Below are 22524 nucleotides of genomic sequence, written 5' to 3'. Positions count from 1 at the left end.
TTTTAAATAAAATAAAATATTTATAATATGTATAAATAAATATTTAATATATAAATATTTAATACATATAATATACATTAATATTAATTATAAATATTATAATATTATAAATATGGTTTTTATATAATATTTCAATTTGTAATATTTATTGTATATTTCATTATATAAATATTTATATAATATATAATATATAAATATATGATATATAATTTTCAATTTGTATAATATACTCCCTCCGTCCCATTGAAAGTGTCATGCTTTCCTTTTTGGGCTGTTCCAAAATATTTGTCATTTACTAAATATAGTAAAGACTTTTCATTCAATTTCACTCTTTTACCCTTTTGGTCCCCACAATAATCAAGTGAAGTGTGCCCTTTGAGCCTACTTGTTCAGTATTCACGTGCTTCAAAAGTTCATATGAATATATGCGTGGAGTGAAAAATCATAAAGAACTTGGTTGAAACTTCAGCGTGCAAAGCACGCACAAGACATATGCAAACAAAACAAAAGTTCTGGTCCTACCTCCAGTAGTTCTTTAGGCTTTTAATTTGAATTAGCATCAATACCGGATTCCTAGTGCATTTACATGAAGAGCTTGGGCGAGGGATAAAATGGTAAGCAACTCACCTGTGTTGGAACTATTCATAAAAAACACAGTTTTCTAAGTGCGACGAAATTTTTGGGACGGAGGGAGTACATAATATTGCATATATATATATATATATATATATAATATAATATACATAATATAATATATTATACATAATATACATTATTACATATTATGTATATTATGTATTATACATATCATTATTATACATTATTATACATAATAATGTACATAATAATATTATACATTAATAATGTATATATATAATATAATGTACATAATATATTATGTATAAATATTTATACATTTATGTATACAACATTACATATTAAGTATATTATATTATGTATAATATACAATATTATGTATAATATTAATGTATATAAATATTTATATAATATATAATATATAAATATATAATTTTCAATTTGTATTTCAATTTATATTTATATAATATATATATATATACAATATACATAATTGAAATATATATATGGAGTTGTTTTTTATATAATGTTTGGATATGATGTTTTTGGAGTTGTTTTGAAAATACACATTTACTGTAGCATTTGGAATGTGAAAAACAGTTTTTCAAAAACAGAAACAAAAACAAGGAATCCAAACAGACCTCTATCATTTAATTGCTCTTTGAACAAATATCCTTGGGTTTATTAGGCATGATGCATAATAAAAATAAACCAAATATACACTCCAATTATAACAATATGTAGATACGATAATAGAAAAGGTCAGAGTCCTACAAATAGATAAGTTTGAAAAAGATTTGGAAGAAATAACGGACCAATTTAAAAGATTACCTGTAACAAAGAAAGAAAGTAAACCGGAATCCGTTCCTGTAATAAGTTGGTATCAGAGCTTGCCTTCTTGGTAAGCCTGATCCCTAAAACAAATTTAATAATAGATAAAAAATTAGAATATTTAGACTTAGAAATTAAAAATAGATCTAGAAACGTAATAACTTTAGATAATCATAAGCATATTTGTTATTTTCAAAACACCTATAAACATATTTTACACAGCAAAGAAGATAAAAATTATAATAGCCTTATTGATCTAGTAATATCTTTAGGGGAGTCTTTAGAGAAACATAAAGAAAATAATTCTCGGATAATAGAAAATTTATTAGAATCAATAAAGAATAAAAATAAAGTAATAAAGATGCTAGTAGAAAATCAGGATTACTTAAAGGAACAAAATAATAAAATAATAAAAATAATAAAATATTTAGAAGAACTAAAACAATTAAAAATAGAACATAAAATTAATACAGAAAAAATAACTAAAGAAGTATTAGAAGAGATAAGACAAAAATCTATAGAATTAAAACAATCTTACAATCAAGTAGAAGTACTATTACATAAAATAGAAAAAATCATTTTAAGTTGATATATGAGTAGTAATAGTAATAAGCCACTTCCCTCACATTATGTCTTTTATCCAGATTATCTAAAAACATTAGAAGAATTAAAATATTATCATCAAGACTCGTTGGGATTAACAGATTATTCAGGAGCTAGTGCATCAAATAAAATATATCCTAAACAAAATAACTCTATAATAGCATTATTAATATCCTTACATAAAAAAGTAAATACGATAACAGAAAAGGTCAGAGTCCTACAAATAGATAAGTTTGAAAAAGATTTGGAAGAAATAACGGACCAATTTAAAAGATTACCTGTAACAAAGAAAGAAAGTAAACCACATCTTAGTAATATATTTTCAGTAAATCCTAAATCACAACAATTTTAAAAGATGGCTAGTAGAACATCATTTTCAGGACCTAATAGAACAGTCAACGAAAACACACAAGTAGGAACTAGTGTATTAAATATAGGGAGACAATTAAGAAAGAATAGGAGCATGCATTTAGAAGAAGCAATAGACGTAGATAGAGACTTGGAAATATACAGGAATAATGAAATAAGTTTATTAAACCCAAGAACCTTGTACTCAGTAGGATTTCTTAGAAGTAATACAGGATTATTTAGACAAAGCAGAGAAGAACCAGTAAGCGCATTAAGTAACCTCGTAAATCTTAGAATGATAACACAACAAAGTATAAACCAAATTAGAAGACAGTATACATATATGCATATAGGATAAATAGTTATAGGAATTAAAGGACTAACAAGAAAAGGATTGGGGAAAAAAGTATTATTAGCAGTATTAGACAAGAGACATAAAAAAGTAGAAGATGCATTAATAGCCAGTATAGAAGTAGATATGAATCAGAATGGAGGAATATTTTATTGCAGCCCAGATTTTATGATAACCTTAGAAGATATAAAAAATTTAGAGATAGGAATACAAACTAAAGGATATGAAAATTTTCAAGGAGATAATTTAATAATAAGTATCGGATTTATAGGAAGATTAACAAATAATAGTAAAACCAGATATAAGGTAGAAATAAAGCCAATAGTAGAGGCTATGGCAAGTAAAGAAATAAAATTAATAAAACCAATAGAAGTAAGTTCAGAAAACTTGGCAGGAGAAGAATGGGGGATTAGTAAATTTATAGAAGAAAATAATGCAATGGTACCAAAAGATAGTATAATATATAAAAATAGTCAAGAAAGAACAAGCCTTAGATTTTACAATTATGAACCAACAGCTTTAGGAACAGATAATGAAGAAATAGACAAATCTGACATAGAATCAGACCTTATCGAAATAAATTTATTAGAAGAAGAATTAATAGAAATAGATCATAGGATTCTTTATCCAAAAGAATTAAAAATGAACTTAACAGAAAAAGAACTATTTGATTTAGAAAGAAAATTAGAAGCAAATGGACAAATAGCATTAAACGAAGTATTATACTATGATAATATAGGAAATATTAGAATTAAAATAGAAGAAGAAAATTCTGAAGATAATTTAGAAGTAGCTAGCATAATATCATATAGAGAATTAATTGACCAACAACAACAAAGTGGTGAAAGCAGTAACAGACCAACAGATATGCAGACTGATCCTAGTCACACAGGAAATGTTAGAACATATGAACTAGAACAACCACCCAGAATAGTCTATAATGAATATAGAGAACCAGAGGAAAAATATAGTTCTAGGGGAAAAAGAAGACCATTAGAATTAGAAATAAAAGAGCATTCAGTAGATGAAGGAAAAACTTTAATGTTAACATCTTACGATCCACAAATGATAGAAGATGTAATAGGAAGCTGGAAAGCTAGAGTAGTAAGAAACTATATACAAAAAGGATTCGATCATAACGTAATAGAGATGTATACATATTTAGAAACTTTTTTAGGAGGAGTAGCAAGAGCAGCATGGGAAGCATTTAAACAAAAATTTCCAGATAGGTTACAACGAGATCAGGCACATAGGGTCAATCCAATGAATTTTGTTAATCGAGTAGAAGAAATTCTATTAGCAACAAGTCCAAATAGAGGAGGAGTAATGACACAGATAGAATCGGTAAGAAAACTAGAACAATTATCAATTAGAAACTGGAAATATATTAAACCTTTTTTACAAGACTTTTTATATTATAGTTGTTTAGCAGGATGTTTTTATGATGAAGGAATTATAGAAAAATTATTTGCAAAATTACCATACGACTTAGGAAAGAAAATATATACCTTATACAAAGCAACGCCCATAGAACCAACAGTAAAAAATGTGAGTACGGCAGTAAGATTTATAATCAGTAGACTAGTAGAAGAATGTTCTTTTATAAAAATACAAAGACAATTAAAAGGAGAATATAGTTTTTGCTCTGAAATATACACACCACAAAAATATGGAGAAAAAGATAAAGAAAAAAGAAAATATAGAAAGCCTTATAAAAATTATAAACGATACCCTGGAAAACAATATTATCTCAGGAAAAGAAAAGCTAGAAAACCATTTCTCAAAAAAGAACATCATGTTAGAAGATATAGACCAGAAAGAACTTATGAAAATAGATTATCTTGTTTTATTTGTAAACAACCAAATCATTTAGCAACAAATTGTCCACAAAAACATAATTCTTTTAATAGGGAAGCTCACTTAATAGAATTATTTTCGGAAGATTTAATAGAAATAGATGATAATATACTAGAGACAGAAAGTATTTATAGTATAGTATCTGAAGACTTAAATTTAACAGATTTTATAGAACAAGAAGACACAAGTTTTATAGATGAAATTTTAGAAAAATCAGAAAACAGAACTATCATGGATAATATATATTTAGAAGAAATGAAAGAAGATTTTAAAATATTGGAAGACTTAGAATTAGTTGATGTAGAATGTATCCATAAATGGGAACATAGGAAAGGAAATTATAGTAAAGCATGTTATAACTGTAATAAATATCCGTCAATAGAATTAAGGTTTCAATGTCAACTATGTTATATAGAAGGATGCAAATACTGTTTAGAAAAGCTTGCACAGGAATATGTTTTAATAGAAAATACTAAAAAAGAAAAAATCGAAGAAAATGTGCCTTTAGAACATTATTTGGAAAGAAGAATAAGAATTTTAGAAAATAAGGTTGACCAATTAGAACAAAAGATAGAAAAATTAAACAAAGAAAAAACAGTGGAAAGAGAAATATCTATAGAAAATATAGATCTAGAAATCTTTTCAGAAATAGAAGAAATAAAACATAATTATGATCTAGAATTATTACAAGCAGGAACATCAAATATAACATCCATAGAAGTAAAAACTCGAATAAAAATAGGAGATTTTGAAACACAATTATTAGCAATAATAGACACAGGAGCTAGTAATATAGTAATCCAACAAGAATTAATTCCAGAAAAATATTATGAAAAAGCATACCATATTAGAACGGCTAGACAAATGGATGGAAGTACATATACATATGATACAGCATTACATAATTCTTTATTATTTTTTGAAATAGATAGCATTCATTGTACACAACCATATCCGGTAACAGAAATATATATTAGGAGTTTTCCTTATCAAATGATATTAGGACTATCATTTATTTTACAGGCATATCATGGCATGATTCTTACTAGAACAGGATTAACATTTCTTAGAGAACATTTTCTACCATATAATACTTTTTTAGCAAGCAATAAATCTAAAATAAATAAAGATGATAAATTTACAAACAAACAAATAAGACTCTTAAGACTAGAAGAAAAAGATAATTGTAAATGTGATATTAAAGACAGCTGTAAGAATGATTCAACCCAGGAATATAGGGGGAAGAATCAGAAAACTAATTCTTTTGACAATATGGAGATGACTGGAGAAAGGCCTTTATATTCGTCACAAAGAATTCAAAACTATTTAGAAGACAAAGAATTTGAAGAATATTTAGAGATAGAAAATTATGACACAATAGAAACCATTTTAAATAATGAAAAATTATATGATCTGTTAGAAACAGGACATAGAGATATAGACCAACTAATAAGTGAATTAGAAAAATTAGAAATTTTTGGAGAAAATCCAACTATTCATTGGGATAAGGACAAAACAGAATATAAGTTAGATATTTTAAATCCAAATTTAAAAATTAGCACAGCAAAAATAGAAGCTAGTAATGATGATATAAAAGAATTCGAAATGCATATAGCTGATCTAAATAAGTTAAAAATAATTAGAAGAAGTACTAGTTCACACAGAAGTGCAGCATTCATAGTTAAAAATATAGTGAAATAGTTAAAGGAAAAAGCAGAATGGTAATAAATTATAAAAGATTAAATGACAATACTAAAGAAAATAGCTATGATATATCAGATAAAAATGAGTTAATAAATAGAATCCAATATAGATATATTTTTAGTAAATTTGATTGTAAGTAAGGATTTTGGCAGGTAAAAATGCATAAAGAAAGTATAGAATGAACAGCTTTTACATGTCCTTTAGGACACTATGAGTGGTTAGTAATGCCTTTTGGGTTAAAAAATGCACCAGCCATATTTCAAAGAAAAATGGATAATATTTTTAATAAATATAAAGATTTTGTCATAGTATATATAGATGATATATTAGTATTTTCAAAAAACAAAGAAGAACATGTAAGTCATCTAAAATTAGTTTTCTCAGAATTTATTAAACATGGAATAATAATCAGTAATAAAAAAGCACAATTTTTTAGAAAAAATATAGAATTTTTAGGAACAGAAATAGGACAAGGAAAAATAAAATTACAACCACATATTTGTAAAAAGGTTTTAGAATTTCCAGATAAGATAGAAGAAACAAAGAAACTTCAACAATTCTTAGGATTATTAAATTATGCAAGACCTTTTATTAAAAATTTAAATAACCTAGTAGCACCATTGTATAGTAAAACCTCTTTAAAAGGACAAAAGTTCTTTAATAGAGAAGACGTCAAACTAATACAAGAAATTAAACAAACAATAGGCAATTTACATGATCTAAAATTACCATTAGACACAGATTACTTGATAATAGAATGTGATGGCAGTAGTACCGGATGGGGAGCAGTTCTTTTTGCAAAACCAAATAAATATAGCGATAAAAACAGTGACAAATCTGTAGATACGCTAGTGGAAAATATAAAGAAAAAGGCAATAGAAGCAGTATAAATAATGAATTATTAGCAGTAAAGTATAGTTTGGATAATTTTAGACTTTTTATAATCAACAAATCTGAAATAAAGTTATGTGCCATCTGCTGAGAGTTCAGAAGAATTGTGTACATAATAATATTATACATTAATAATGTATATATATAATATAATATACATAATATATTATGTATAAATATTTATACATTTATGTATACAATATTACATATTAAGTATATTATATTATGTATAATATACAATATTATGTATAATATTAATGTATATAAATATTTATATAATATATAATATATAAATATATCATTTTCAATTTGTATTTCAATTTATATTTATATAATATATATATATACAATATACATAATTGAAATATATATATGGAGTTGTTTTTGATATAATGTTTGGATATGATGTTTTTGGAGTTGTTTTGAAAATACACATTTACTGTAGCATTTGGAATGTGAAAAACAGTTTTTCAAAAACAGAAACAAAAACAAGGAATCCAAACAGACCTCTATCATTTAATTGCTCTTTGAACAAATATCCTTGGGTTTATTAGGCATGATGCATAATAAAAATAAACCAAATATACACTCCAATTATAACAATATGTACAACAATTCTAATAGATATATACAATGATTCAAACAAATTTACAAATTGAACAAAAAATCTATGATGATTACAATGATATTTACAAGGATTCGTACCTATCACTACATAACATTTTTTATAAATCGAAATTGAAAATTTACAAATATTGTGCTAACAAAAATCTATAAAAAGAGTTATACAATGCTGTTAATTGAGTTTCACTTGTTCCATTCTTCTTTTCAAGTTGATTTCTTTTTTTTTTTCTTTCTAATTATAAATGGTGGGATTGGTTCTGCAAGCTCAGAAGTTCCCACTTTTCATATTTCTTCCTTTTCACATGTATTCTTCTTTGTCCTTTTTCGTGCCATCTTGCCACTGTTTATGGAAATTGTAAAGGTTATTTACTTTGTTCAACACATGTTAGTTTTGCTAAAACTTCATATACTCTTATCTATGCAAATTAAAATAAAGTGAGACCAATTTAACAATTTATAATTGCAATCAATCAAACAGTCACATCTCACTATCCTGCTAACATACTAGTACAACATAAAAGCATTGATAAACTTACATATTCAAGGATTTTGATGGTGCTTCAAGTTCGCTACTACCTAATTTTTCACTTTTTTCTTCTCTAGATGTTTTCTTAGTCAAACTTCTCAATCTCCTTCATGTCATTTGCACTAGTTTTTGATAAACAATTACATTTAAATTACATAAGATTTTTTCCCAACATTCCTAAATCAAGATAAAGTAGTTATAAGAATGATTTAGGCAAATTCAATTATAAATAAGACATTCTGAACAACAAGTACATTCAATCTAACATATAGACATTTTGAATAAGACATGCATGATCTATGAGATATAATCAATGAGGTATTAGTTACTTGACTGTATATATCTATAAAAAAATAGATTGAAAATAGCACAGTGAAAAGTAGCTATGTGAGCTGGCATATATTCTAGAACTTTGGTATAGTTGATATTTACATTTTTCTGTGGAGGTATAGCTATGTGGTTGTTTTCATGTTGATAAAGTTTTCTCCCGACATTCCTAAATCAAGATAAAGTAATGATATAGTAGATTCAATTATGCGCAAGACATTTTGAACAACAAGTACATTCAGCCCAATATATAGGCATTAGAACCAAGATTCATGCCAATCAACTTTCATACTGTGGGTTTCAATTACTGGTCTGCTACAATTAATTGGGGTTTCAACTTATAAACAAGAGTAAACTTATGTCTGCATTTCTTTCCTCACAAGGGTTCCATTATCAATTTCTAGGACTTGATTTAATATCATTATGCTAGTTGATTGTGCATTTACAATCGTGTCAAAGTATTTCTCCATTGTCATTGTTCTATCACAGAATATAATGGTTATCTAACAAGATGTACATGCGTACTAATTAAGATAATTGATAATCATTTTTCCACACTAAGAAAGGCAATTTGAATGTATATTTATATAAAAATATAAAAATTATAAATTATAATTTATAATTTATAAATTATACATTTATATAATATTCATTTATAATTTATACATTTATAATAATATACACTTATACATTTATAAATATATTTATATTATGTATTATATATAATATAATACATTTATAATACATTTATATATTTTTATATAAATATATAAATATATTTATTTATAAATATTTATAAATGTATTATAAATGCATAAATGTATATAAATATAAAAATATAAAAAATATAAATTATAAAAATACTCAAAAAATATGTTTTAAAAATACCTCTAAAAATAATCCAAAAAACATCTACAGTAAAAGTTTTTCATATAGTTTTTGAAAAACAATCCAAAAAATAACTAATCCAAACGGATTTGTATTTCAAAAGTGAAATACTACTGTGCTATTTTTGAAAAATAACCCTAAAAACAGCTAATCCAAATGAAGCCAGAAGTATGCCAAAATTGACATCCCAACCACATTTCTAAGGCTTTTAGTTTGGGGTTTGATAAAATGGAAGTAAGTGACACTATGTGTTATAAATTTGTGGATAAAATGGAAACGTGTACATTCCACAAAAAAATACTAATATCAACTACACCAAAATTTCTAAAACACACTCCAACTCACGTTGTTATCTTTTACTGCACTATATCTAATTTTCCTTTTACAAATATATATAGTCAAGTAACTAACACCTAACATGATGTAAATTTTTATAAACTGATTGTAACTCACAGATCACTCCATGTAAAGTGCTCACAGACAACTAGTATTACTCATACAAGTGAAATTATGCATCAATTATAGGGAGATGCACAAGTTGATCAAATGGTCAATAACCATTTCAAAGTTATGCGTACCATTGCACTATCTTTCATAGATATACATAATTAAGTAACTAACATCCAACATGATGTACATTTTTGTAAACTGATCGTATCTCGTAGATCATCTCGTGTAAGTTGCTTATAGGTAAACTAATATAAGTCATACAAATAAAATTACACACTTACTATAGCCTGCAAGAAAATGCACAAGTGAATCAAAACACCAATAATAATTCCAAATATATGCATATCATTGCACTACGCATGTGACTGCAAAGACTCATTGCAATATGCATGGGTAATTACTACCTTTTGAGATTATCATATATTGACAACTAAAATCTTACCTAAATCCACTATTTCCGAATAGTGGTAAATGACTAATTAAATTTTTGTTCAATCAGTGTGTATATAACATATAAGTAACCAAATGTAACTAGTTTTTACCAATATGTGAAATAAAAATCTTTATTTTTTTAAACATATCAAAAATGGACTAAATAGTTTGTAAACCATTAGCAACGGAAAGTCAATAAATACCAACATGGGGTACAATATTAGCATGTTACTAATTAGCAATAAAAAATAAATATTTTTTTACTAATTAATATAATAGAGTTATTGCTCTAGATATATTGTAAAATAGATCGAGCTAACAATAAAAAATTAACAACAAATAGTACTTAAATACTAACTAAATATACAACACTGATAAATAGAATCTAAAACTAATAATTTAACTTTTTTCTACTAATAAATTGTAAAATGGATTGAACATGTGGTAATGCATTAAGAACTAAATGTAAGTACATTCTAACTAGTATTACAAGTCTAGCGTAATGAACTATCTAATTGTCCAATCTAATTTCTTAACTCGACCAGCATTGATTGATATCCATTGATTTGTGAAAAGAAACTATCTTTGCCCATGGCACACTGCAAAATAAGATCAATAAGATATAATGTATTAATAATTACATACAGGGTATAGTAATCAGATCCCAATTTATACGCCTATATGAACTCTATGAACCAATAAACAACTATATAGTAAATGCATTCTTACATTAAGTGTATGTATGTGACACTGTGTATGGGCTAACAACCAATTACAAATTCAAACAATAGACTAACTTCTGTAAATTTATGGCCATATAAGCATACATAAGATATAACACTACTCCATACCTACTAACAACGTGTACACTCTACAGAAAAATGCTAATATCAATTATACCAAAGTTTGTAAAATACATTCCAACTCATGTAACTACTTTTTGTTGCGCTATATCTAATCTCTCTTTTACAAATATACATAGTCAAGTAATTAACACCTAATATGATGTACAGTTTTATAAACTGATTGTATCTCATAGATGACCCCGTGTAAGGTACTCATAGATAAACAAGTATTACTCGTACAAGTAAAATTACATATCCATTATAGGAAGATGCCCAAGTTGATCAAAAGGCCAATAACCATTCCAAATTTATGCGTACCATTGTACTACCTTTCATAGATATACACAATCAAGTAACTAACATATAACATAATGTACATTTTAGTAAACTGATTGTATCTCATAAATCACCCCGTGTGAGGTACTTACAGGCAAATGAGTATTAGTCATACAAATAAAATTACACAACCACTGTAGCCTGCAAGGAGATACACAAGTGAGTCAAAACATTAATAACCATTTCAAATGTATGCATACCACTGCACTATGCATATGGTTGTGATGACTAATTGCAAGATGCATGTGGACAAATAATTGCTTGTTCAACAATTTCTATGCGTCGTACTTGGTCAATAACACAGTGTACATTATTTTAACCAGATTGTACATTCACTAATTATTTATATATATACATACTACTTATTGAAGTAAACTACCTATCTACTTATTGAACAAATAACCATCTAGTAAAAACTTTTGATATAATGTTATTGATGAATAACATACCATACATTCTGATAAACAAGGGGTACATCACACACCTCATTTAGACAAAATCCTATAAGTTAGCAAAAGTTATGCCATACTTTAAAAGTAATTACAAGTAATAAAATTTATACATGTACAGTCATATCAATAGATTGTAACTTTTAACTCACTTTCTATATAGTCATACAAACACAAGAATTGTATAATATATAACTCTTGCTTTATAATATAGTTTTCCTAACTATACTTAACATTTTTCCCCAATTGTGTGAAGTTTAAACTCCTTTATCAATCTAATGACTTGGTTATTTTAAGAGTTACTAATCGATCTATGAATAACCAAATTAAGGATAAGGGTTAGTTGAATTACCTTCGTCTACTTCTACCATTGTTTTTCAACCTTACTTCGCCATCCGGGATAGTGGTGTATTTACTCAGTTCCATTTTGCTACCCAATATTTGCTTTATGATCGAAATTGCGAGGCGTCAATACCTATTGCATCTGTGTTCTTTACCCTTAATCGTCAACAAATCTCCTCTGTAATGATGAAACACTGCTATAGCTTGCTTCTTCAGTTTGAATAGCCCTTATCCATCAAGCACATACCCCTCACAACACGTTACTCCTCTAGCTTCAACAAAGAGGAAGAAGGTTATCTCTCAGTAATTTTCTCATCCCCAACTAGAGAGAGAAATTAGTTTCCTTGAAGATAAATATGATGTTGAATTTTCAATTCCCGGTTAGAAAGATAAAGTTGTTTTCTTCGACATTGTGTTGAATAATGACTTTCCCAATTTTAACTTGAAACTAACTATCAAATTCAAAATTTCATTTCAAAATTCAAACTTTTGAAAATTTTGTTTAGTTTAACCCAGTCCGTTAAGATAAGGCAACTCAAATTTTTTTTTTTTGATTTTACTAATTGGAACGACAGCACTTTTGCTTCTCTTGTAGTCCTTGTCTGCGTGGCTCTTTTTCATCCACTTATTGAGGCTTGTGAGGAGATCGTTCAGGGATGGTCCTGCCCCATATCTAGAGGTGGCAAAATGGGCGGGATGGGCGGGATGGGCGGGATTTGCTTGGGTTTGAGATGGAACCGAGTCATATGGGTTTGGGCCCAACCTTACCCATATATGTTTTGGGACTAACTTGGGCGGGATCACTTTGGGATGGGTTTAGATTGATCCCGCCCAATACCCAAATCCATTTCCTACATATTTTTTTCCTTTAATTCATTTTATATTTTTTATATAATTTTAATATTTTTGATTTATTAAATTTCTTTTAGTTTTATTAAATAAACATGCAAGTGCTTTATACTCAAGATTCCCACCAAAAATTGGATTAACAAATAAAGGAAAAGATAGATATACAGACATATTCTAACATATATCAAGATGGCCAAGGTCCTTAGGATGTTGAATATTTATTCTCGTCATTGTCCAAGGATGACAGGTCTAAACTGACTGAAATGCTAGAAATTCTTGTGGATAATGACTAGGAAGACTACTAGATTATATTCGCTGGTATGACTATAAAAATTGTTAAAGATAATTTTTGAATCTAAGACTCCGTTTGGATTGACTATTTTTCCAAAAAATAAGTTTTTCAAATACAATGTTACAGTAATATACAATAACTCAAGAAACATCCCATCCATATTAGTATATCAAATATTTCAAAAAAATTTTATAGTAAAAATTTTTCATATACATTGTTATAATAAAATATTTCAAAAATACCCCCCAAAAAACAGCTAATCCAAACTGAGCCCTTGCTATTTGAGCCCAATGGGTACCCAAGTATTTCCCACCCTTTACCATTCATTAATGGGTATAGTTGGGATGTGTCCCAACTTAAACCCAATATCAAATTATAATACCCATCCCGCCCAAAGTTCCTTTGGGCATGGGTAGCCCATTGGGACTTGGGACAAATTGCCAGCTCTACCCATATCCAAGGTACAATTGCACGCTTATTCATTATAAAAAATATTTAATTCAATAAGATATATGTAAGAAAAGAATAACAAAATTATTATTAGAAGAAAAAGCATAAGGGAGGCAAAAGAGGGAATTGTTAGTTTTTTGTTAGACCATAGAGAAATAGCCATAGGAGCTTGTAGTGAGTCCAGTGACACACGACTGGAGAGGCAACTTGGCATCGGGCGAGTTACAATTGTAGACGGTCGACTGCCAGCACCAACTCCACTCTTTACCATTTTAGACTCCCAAGTTCGTCCGAACTCCAACAATCAAAAAATCGTGTCAGAACTACAGGTATTTGAGTTGAGCAGCAAAAACATGGCGAAGGTTGCAGCTGAACCCATTTCTCTAAGTGCAGCTCTAAGTTCTTCAGCTTCCTCAGTCCGCCGACGACATAAAAGCTCAAGAATTCGTGCTTCTCAGCCCCTCAATGACAAAAGCAACTCCAATAAACAACTTGGTTCGTTTCGATTTCCCTCTACTCTCTGTGTCACTCACCATACGGTTACATTTTTGAATTTTTATCTGTCTGGATATGTGATTGCCTGCTTTTATTACACGATATATGATGCAATATTTGTTGATTAGGATGTGGGTTCATGTGAAGATAGTTAAAATAGTTAGTCATGCAACAGTCTTGTCATTTTCTTTTCTTTTTTTTTGGGTGCTTTAATATCAGGAAAATGGAGGAAAATTGGACCCATGTCAGAAATCAGAGTCTCTTCGGGGAGTGATAAGAAGAAAATAATTTGCTATACCTAGATTCAAGAAGAAAGAAAAGAAAAGGGGAACATTGAAATCATTGTTTTAAGATAAGTTAATTGGTGTCTCCTTCAGAAAAATGATATAAATACACATATAATGCTTAATGGGTCAATTCGGCTAATTATATATGCTTCACTCCCCTTTCTTTTCTGTAGCTTTAACTTATATAATAGGAGTAGCTTTGATTTTACCTATTTGGTATGAGCCTAAGTAGCATCTTTCATCATTAGTAATTTAATCACGATAGATTGACTAATCAGTATGCTTTTAACACTAATTTGGGTGTTTTAAGTTTCTAGCAAACAAAGTTCAGAGTCTGGGAATAAGATTTGCTTGTTAACAGACAACAAGGTTGGGCTTCTTTTATGCCAAATATGCAATGCTTTTGACGTGTTTGGTGGGAGAATAACATTATTTTCTGATTAGCAGATTGAACTGCCAATTTTTTGGGGGATAAAGTGGTAGCTGAGGCTTTTATTAGCAACAGTTGGTACTTATATTTGTACTACTTTAGTTTGGGAGCTATTTACTGAAGCTTGTGCAATAGTTCATGTCTGGCAAAGATGAATGAGAACTAGGCAAAATATGGAGAAGTTCTTCAAAGTTGATTTTCAAATTCGCCTTCTGAGAAATCGATTTCCAACTCCAGGTTATCGACAGTAGCATCCCTTTCTTCCTTCTTTCCTCAGGATGAATCAATCTCGTTCTTCTTTCTTCAGGGAGGCATCAATCTTATCATATTTCTTATTGGTGGAGTTTCCTACAGTGGCTAAGGCCATATTTAGTACCTTAATCTAGTGAGAACTATGAGCATTTGAATCCTTATTTACATAGTATCTCTTCCATTAGTGATGGCATATGCACATTGTAATCTCTGTATAATTACATCACTTAGTTGTTATCCATAGTTCAATGCAGACTCATATTAAAAGTACCCATGACTTAAGTGGCTATATTCCTGTCAAACTTCCCTATCAACCTGGATGGTGAAACGATAGCTGCAGGTTGGCCAACAGATTAAGTAGGTAGGTTAATTATGACTGAGTAGAACGCTGTAAGCAACTTTAGCTACTAATGTGAAAAATGGTGGACATACATTAGCATGAGAGCATTCAGGGGCTTACACAATTGGACTCATGCCAAAATATAATTTCTGGAAAATGTCTCCCCTTGCCACATCATATGACAGGCACACATTGTATCAGATAGGTTAAAAGAATATATAGGATTTGCACCTCTCGTATCGTATCTAAGTTGTCTGAGAAACATTTATTAATTAACATTCTTAGGGAAGTTATCATTAAGGTACATGTAACTAATCCTCACCCTATATTATAAATATTCTTGAGTCCTTTATTTCTTCTCCATTATTATATTATTCTGGTTTGTGCATAAGTTTGTGGATTCTCTGCCTTTGCTGGCATTGCAAAGGAAATCCTAAAGGCTCATAATCAACATAAATAATGTTGCAATTCATTTGGTGGACCAGAATCCAAATGTTTCCTGTTCTTATTTTTCTATCAGAGTCCAATACATGATGGTTAATTCTTATGTCTCTTTGACAATCAATTGGGTCTGCAACCTTTCTGCCATGGTTTATTTTGATCTTGTCTCTAAATGGTGAAGATCATGGACTTGTTATAGGTATGTTTGCCTTAAGGAAAAAGATTGAAGATTCAATTCTTTCTGCTGAGATATTGGCACCCACAGCATTGGAACAGGAAGAAGCTAGACACATCCAGCAGGAAAAAGTTATTCGTGAATGTAATCTGTGGGATGACATAGCCCAAGCAAATGAATTCCTTGTCAAACTGGCTGAGAGTGATAAGGTGGTTGATGCTCTTAAAGATCTCAGATATAAGGTAATATGCTATGCAATTACTTATTGTTGTGACTTAGAAAAGAATGTTAAATTATGATTACTTTGATCATTTGATTTTAGAAATTTGTTTCCTTTGTATTACAATTATACCCTCGATCGCATAGATGTCGTATATGTTTAACCAATCCAATATTGTCTGCAGGCTGAGGAAGCTAAGCTGATCATGGAATTGGCAGAGATGGATGCTATAAATGATGGGCTATTTAACCAGGCTTATTCAGCATCTGTGTACGTAAATAAGTATTTGAAGAAGTATGAAATGTCCAAGCTTCTTAATGAACCATATGAAAGGGAGGGAGCTTGCATTACCATAGAATCTGGACATGAAGGCATCCACGATGAGGTCTTTGACTACTTTATAGGTCTTAAACACATTCTTTACGCTTTTCCTGCTGTGACTGTGGCACCAATGTAGCTTTGCTTAGCTGACTAGCAATGGAAAGCCTGTGATTTACTATATTCTTACACTAATTCCAGCGCAATTAAGTACAAAATATTTGCCAGTTGTGTTGTATTTGCTGAGCAAAGTTGAATTGGGCTCACGATATAGGATCTTAACTGTCTGTTCATCACACCATTTATTCTCATCTTATGCTTTTTTTGGTTTCTCAGCCTCTGCAATTGGATGATGGCTCTCAGTTATGGTTCTTGTGCTTAAATTTTCTATATTTTGTACTTCGTTTTATGTCTCTTTGAATCTCCGTCTATAATTTCTAATATTCTTGTCATGTTGCTTTTGTTGTGAAACGAACATATAAGAGGCTAGGGGTATTGTGCTCTTGTTTTTTACTTCTTAGGTAACTGGGCATGGAGTGAGTTCGTCAATTGTGTTGTTCATTTTCTTCTTTACTGAACTACGTGCTGTCAACATGATGAAAACATCTTGAGTAGATTTAGCATGCTGTCAATACAATGCCAACACCTTGCGTGGGTTTAGCTTATGAAGATTTCGAAAAGTATCATTGGAATGATCAAATTATTGGTTGCTGCATGTGATAAAACACTTTTCAGCTATGATTGGACTGCTTCTTTTTCCATGTTTGTTTCCTGCAAATTCATCGAGATTTAGGAGAACCTCTAAATATGCCTTTAGGCAATTAGTATGCTTTCATTTTAGAGAGTTTGGTTTGTCTTCAGTTACTAAGTTGTATTTCAATGTTGTCTACAACTTTAAACTCTTAAGCTTAACTAGTTTTTACTTAAACAGTATACTTTATTGAATTTTGTCTTGTTCTACTTTTGAATGCTTTAAAATTCTGATACAGAGATGGGCCGAACAACTGGTACAAATGTACATTAAGTGGGCTGAAAAGCAAGGTCACAAGTGGAGGATAATTGAGAAATTTCCTTCAAAGAATGGTGGAATCAAGTCTGCAATCCTTGAGTTTGAATCAAACTTTGTCTATGGCTACCTGATGGGAGAAAGAGGTGTTCACCGTATGATAAAAGCCTCACCTGATGGATCCTTGGCATCTGAGGTGCGAATAGAGCTTCTTTTAGCCTAGATCTCAGAGGTTCAATTTAGTGATTCATTTGTTGTTCTATTGGCACAGCTTTCTCAAGCAGCCTTTTTTTTCCCCTTTAACTGCTAATTTTTGTTCTCTTATTTGTTAGTAACAAAAATTTGAAGTTAACTTCTTTGCAAAGCCAATGGACATTATTTGGATCTCATTAGGCAAACTAGTTCAAGGTTGTCACTTCAAGCATAGTTGTAAAAATTCCAGTGATTAATCATTTAGCATAGAAGGAGAAAAATGTGATGAGACATGGATTTAGACAAGGCTTAAGAGTACCTGATTGATGGGATGGGGAGTACTCTACATTTTGTACAGGCATCCTGAAGTTGGGCAGAAGCTTAATTTTTCTAAAGACAATTTTTATCGCTTATGTGAGTGATGCATCAGAAACAGTCGTACAAAATTCTATAGTGTGAAAACCTCTTAATACAAATAAAAACCCATAAATATGATAATTTAGTTCTGATAAAATGTGAGGATGTCTTTCCTAAAAAGTAAGCTTAATGCAGGCTGAACTGACTAGTGCTGCACTCGCATAAGCGGTGCATCTTATGGTGCCATAAACAAGTGAAGTTTATGCATGAGGAGGAAAGATCCTCACTACATCTGTACATTTGGTCTCTTTTGAAGCATAGCAAAGCTTTCATATGAAAAACTGGAAAGTGTTTGGTTGGGAAATTTTTCCTCCATTTGAACAAATGGAGGTTCTCTTTGTTGATGCAAAAAGCAGTTGTTTATTATCTTATAACGAAGCAGCAATAAGAGGTCTCCATCTAAGAAGTGTCTCTTTTTGGGTTTTCGAACGTGGAAAAAGTTCATTAACAGGGCTTGGACAAGAGTCCACAGGCATTTTGTTCAAAAATCACACCTTCACTGTCAATGTATTATTGACTTCAGTGAGGCCAGTAATAGCGGATGTATAATTGGTCAGTCGTTAAAAAGTGATTTTGTTATAAGAATTATATGTTTTGAGTTTGAAACTGTAGTTGACTATCTTTTGTTGTGGCATTGTAGTAATAAAAGGTTACTTCTTGTGCGTGTAACTTCATGTTGATTGGATCCTGTTAATATTGGAGATTGATCTTTACCGTGACAATTATTCAGTTCTGTAATAAGGATGGATGTGCAAGTTGCAATCTAAACTGTCATCATTTGTGGGAGCCGTTTGTATGATCTTATGGAAAGGGGTTTGGAATTTGTAGTTGAAAGATCTTGTTTGGTTATTCAATTATTATAGCATCACATTGTCTTTAGCATTCATTTGTGTTCTTTTTGATCTACAGTTGACTTACTGTTTCTTTCTACTAGCCCTGAATAAGTGTTTCTGGTGTTTGGTGTCATTCAAATATCTATTCCACAAACTGCATATACATCCTGTTGTTGAAAAATCTAGTTTCTGGCTTAATATAATGCAGGGTAGTTCAGCTACTGTGGATGTTATTCCTCTTTTTCTTGAATCAGTGCCCGACATCTTTATTGACGACAAGGTTCTAATGATCTCATTCTCATCAATTGATGAAGAATATCTTTCTAGAACTAGCCCTTCTGTCCACATACAGCATATTCCAACTGGTTTTACTGTTAAAGCAACAGGTAACAAAAAGCTTCTTAGACCTATGTTTCAGTTTTGATGATGAAAAACTCGTTCCAGTCTGCATGACATGATTAGCACCAACTGATATCTGGAATTTAAATCGAAGTTTTTTGATAAATGAATTTATTTGAAAGAGAAACTACCGCAATTGAAGTTTATTTGATAACCTTTTTACTGTAGTCATTGGGTAGAATAAGTTATTGTGATAGATTCGGCGATATCTAATTATGAGGCTGAATAGTATGTTTATCTTTTTTTGGAGTAGCATCTAAGTAGAATTTTTGCACATTGTAAGGATTCAAAAGGTGCATAGAGGAACATATTCTGCACATTGTCAGTAATGGGGAAAAAAAATTCTGCAGATTGTACTCATTAGAGGCTTTAACATAAATTTAAATCAACTGAAGCATGGATCTGCATGTGAATTGTGTCTCAGGATTATATTCTTGCTGCCTTTGTTTACCTGTATGCAAACTGAATATACGTTTTTCCCTTTATTGTACCTTCCTGGAAGACATTTCTGCAATGATATGGGAGCTCTTCTTTTCTAACAAATAGCATAAGATCCTAGCTACAGGGAACTGGAAATGTGGAGTGCCTCTAAGAAGTTATGATCTGGTAACAAGATTTTTGGGGAAGAGAAATAATTAATAAAGGATGGCACCTTATCACAAGACACCAGAGTAAAGGATGCTTGCACCTCAGACAATCACCTCGAAGTCCTCATTGTAGAACATTTTGTACTATCCTGAAAGCGAACATTGTTCCTTTTGAGGGACTGTTCTTTTTTTTTTTTTTTTTTTTAAATATTTTCCTTTTCTGAAATTTTTTTGAGTTTTACGTGAATATTTGGAATGATGTGATATGCAACCATTGATTCTTTAAAGCCCACATTGCTGCAAATGATAGCTGAAGTAGATGATGGAGTCAATTCACAGACATTGACAGATTCTGTTTTTCCTAGGTGAAAGAAGTCAGTTTGCCAACAAGATGAAGGCCCTTAACCGCTTAAAGGCCAAACTTCTTATTGTTTTGGAGAACCAGAGAATATCAAAGGTAGAAGACATTGACAGAAGTGCCATTGTTGATTTGTGGTGTCAAGAGACTACTAGAAGATATGTGTTTTACCCAGCCAAGCTTGTACAAGATGTAAAAACTGGTATTCAACTGCCTGATCTAACCTCTGTTTTAAATGGAAACATAGAGCCTCTCATTGTTGCCCACATCAATAATAGACGATCATGTAATATAATTACCTGATCAATGTCCTGCACAAGCTTTTATCTGATCTCTCCTCAAATTTTGCTTATTGCTCTAATAATCATAGTTCAGTTGAAGCACCTTGTCTTGCCTGCCAGATTATCGGGCTGTTCTGTGAGTTTTCCATTTTGTTAAAACTAAGTAAAACCCCCATTTTGCCCCGCCATTAACCCACAATCCACCACCCCAACTATTTACAATGTGGGATCATGAACTATAGTCTCTCTCTCAATTGTGCATGTGTACTTAGGGCTATGTACAAGGCCACTAATAGCTCAGGAAAGAGAAGAGGAAGAAGAATATGAGGGGGAAAAATATTAGTAGAATACAAGAAAAAGGAGAATATAATTAAAATAGACAAGAAAATTGGTTCTATTTAAATTCTACATATAATCTTAATATGAGACATTGACATAACATTTAAATATTTACAAGTAAACAACAAGATATTTAGTTTCTAGGGAACGTGCTTTACCTTTTTTTTATTTTATTTAATATGAGACATTGAGATAAGATTTAAGTATTTACAAGTCAAGAAAAAGATACTATTTAGGTTCTTGTTTGATTTTGTTGTGTTCTTAGGCTATTATTTGATCTTGTAGCATCCTTTGTTACTTATTTAATACAAGCTTCTCTCTCCGTATTTTTTTTAATCTAAACAAAGAAACCGCACACATGCTTTGTCGAAAATTCGAATCTTCAAGAGAATATTATTGTCTATTAATGTTGCTGATCTTCTCTTCTGGGTGTGAAAAGGGCTAAATTAATTATTATTAGTGGTTGGGCTAAACAAGAATGCTTTGCCAAAAATTCGAATCTCCAAGAGAATATTGTCTATTGATGTTGCTGACAAACAAGAATAGTCTTCTCTTCTGGCTGTGAAAAGGGCTAAATTAATTATTATTAGTGGTTGGGTGGCCTGCTAACTTGTTATGAAGTACCAATAAGCAGACTGTTTAGTTGAGAGAGAGGGATGAATTGGGTGATACGAAGAAAAAAGAGAGTGCAAATGAGATATATTTAAAAACTGGAAATGAGCCACAGGTGATATCTGCAGTTAACCACTGAGTTTGGCTCAACGGCTACCACCAAAGCCTGTAAGGTTTAGTTGGGTGGGAGGTTAAGGGTTCAAAACTTCTCACCATTTGTCACTATATGTAACCTGTCACTTTAAGTGATTTCAGAAATGGGTGTATAGTGCACCCATTTGGGCCGACGGTGATTCAGTCCCCACGGGGTTACCCTTGGGTCTTTTCAGGTCCCCCTCCTCATAACATAAAATAAATATAGGTCTATCGTGCCGACAAAAAAAAGATATCTGCAGTTGTATGGATTTTTTTTCTTTTAATAATTAAAGGAAAGCTCCATTTGTATGCATTTTTTTTAATAATTAAGAAAAGACTCCAAGTCTCGTAAAGGAAAAGTGAAGAATTTAAGAGCTATATTGGAACTTTACAGTTGCTTCATAATATCCCTAT

At 30.4% G+C, this 22524-nt stretch overlaps 1 protein-coding gene across 2 annotated transcripts; it reads left to right on the top strand.

Moving 5' to 3' along the window:
* Positions 1–14142: 14142 nt before the first annotated feature.
* Positions 14143–21126, top strand: LOC113691725 (peptide chain release factor PrfB3, chloroplastic-like). 2 transcript variants are annotated; one of them, XM_027210007.2, is made up of 6 exons: positions 14143–14488; positions 16438–16655; positions 16818–17018; positions 17941–18153; positions 19608–19785; positions 20751–21126. In XM_027210007.2, the coding sequence occupies exons 1-6, from the start codon at positions 14347–14349 to the stop codon at positions 21044–21046; spliced, it is 1248 nt and encodes a 415-aa protein (XP_027065808.1). In that variant the 5' UTR covers positions 14143–14346; the 3' UTR covers positions 21047–21126. The 2 variants fall into 2 exon arrangements, with proteins under 2 accessions (XP_027065808.1, XP_027065809.1); XM_027210008.2 differs by lacking the exon at positions 20751–21126 and adding an exon at positions 20351–20677.
* Positions 21127–22524: the final 1398 nt, after the last annotated feature.

This window comes from Coffea arabica, chromosome 6c (assembly GCF_036785885.1).
Source record: "Coffea arabica cultivar ET-39 chromosome 6c, Coffea Arabica ET-39 HiFi, whole genome shotgun sequence".
NCBI lineage: Eukaryota > Viridiplantae > Streptophyta > Magnoliopsida > Gentianales > Rubiaceae > Coffea > Coffea arabica.
This window is presented reverse-complemented; position numbering and strand designations above follow the sequence as displayed.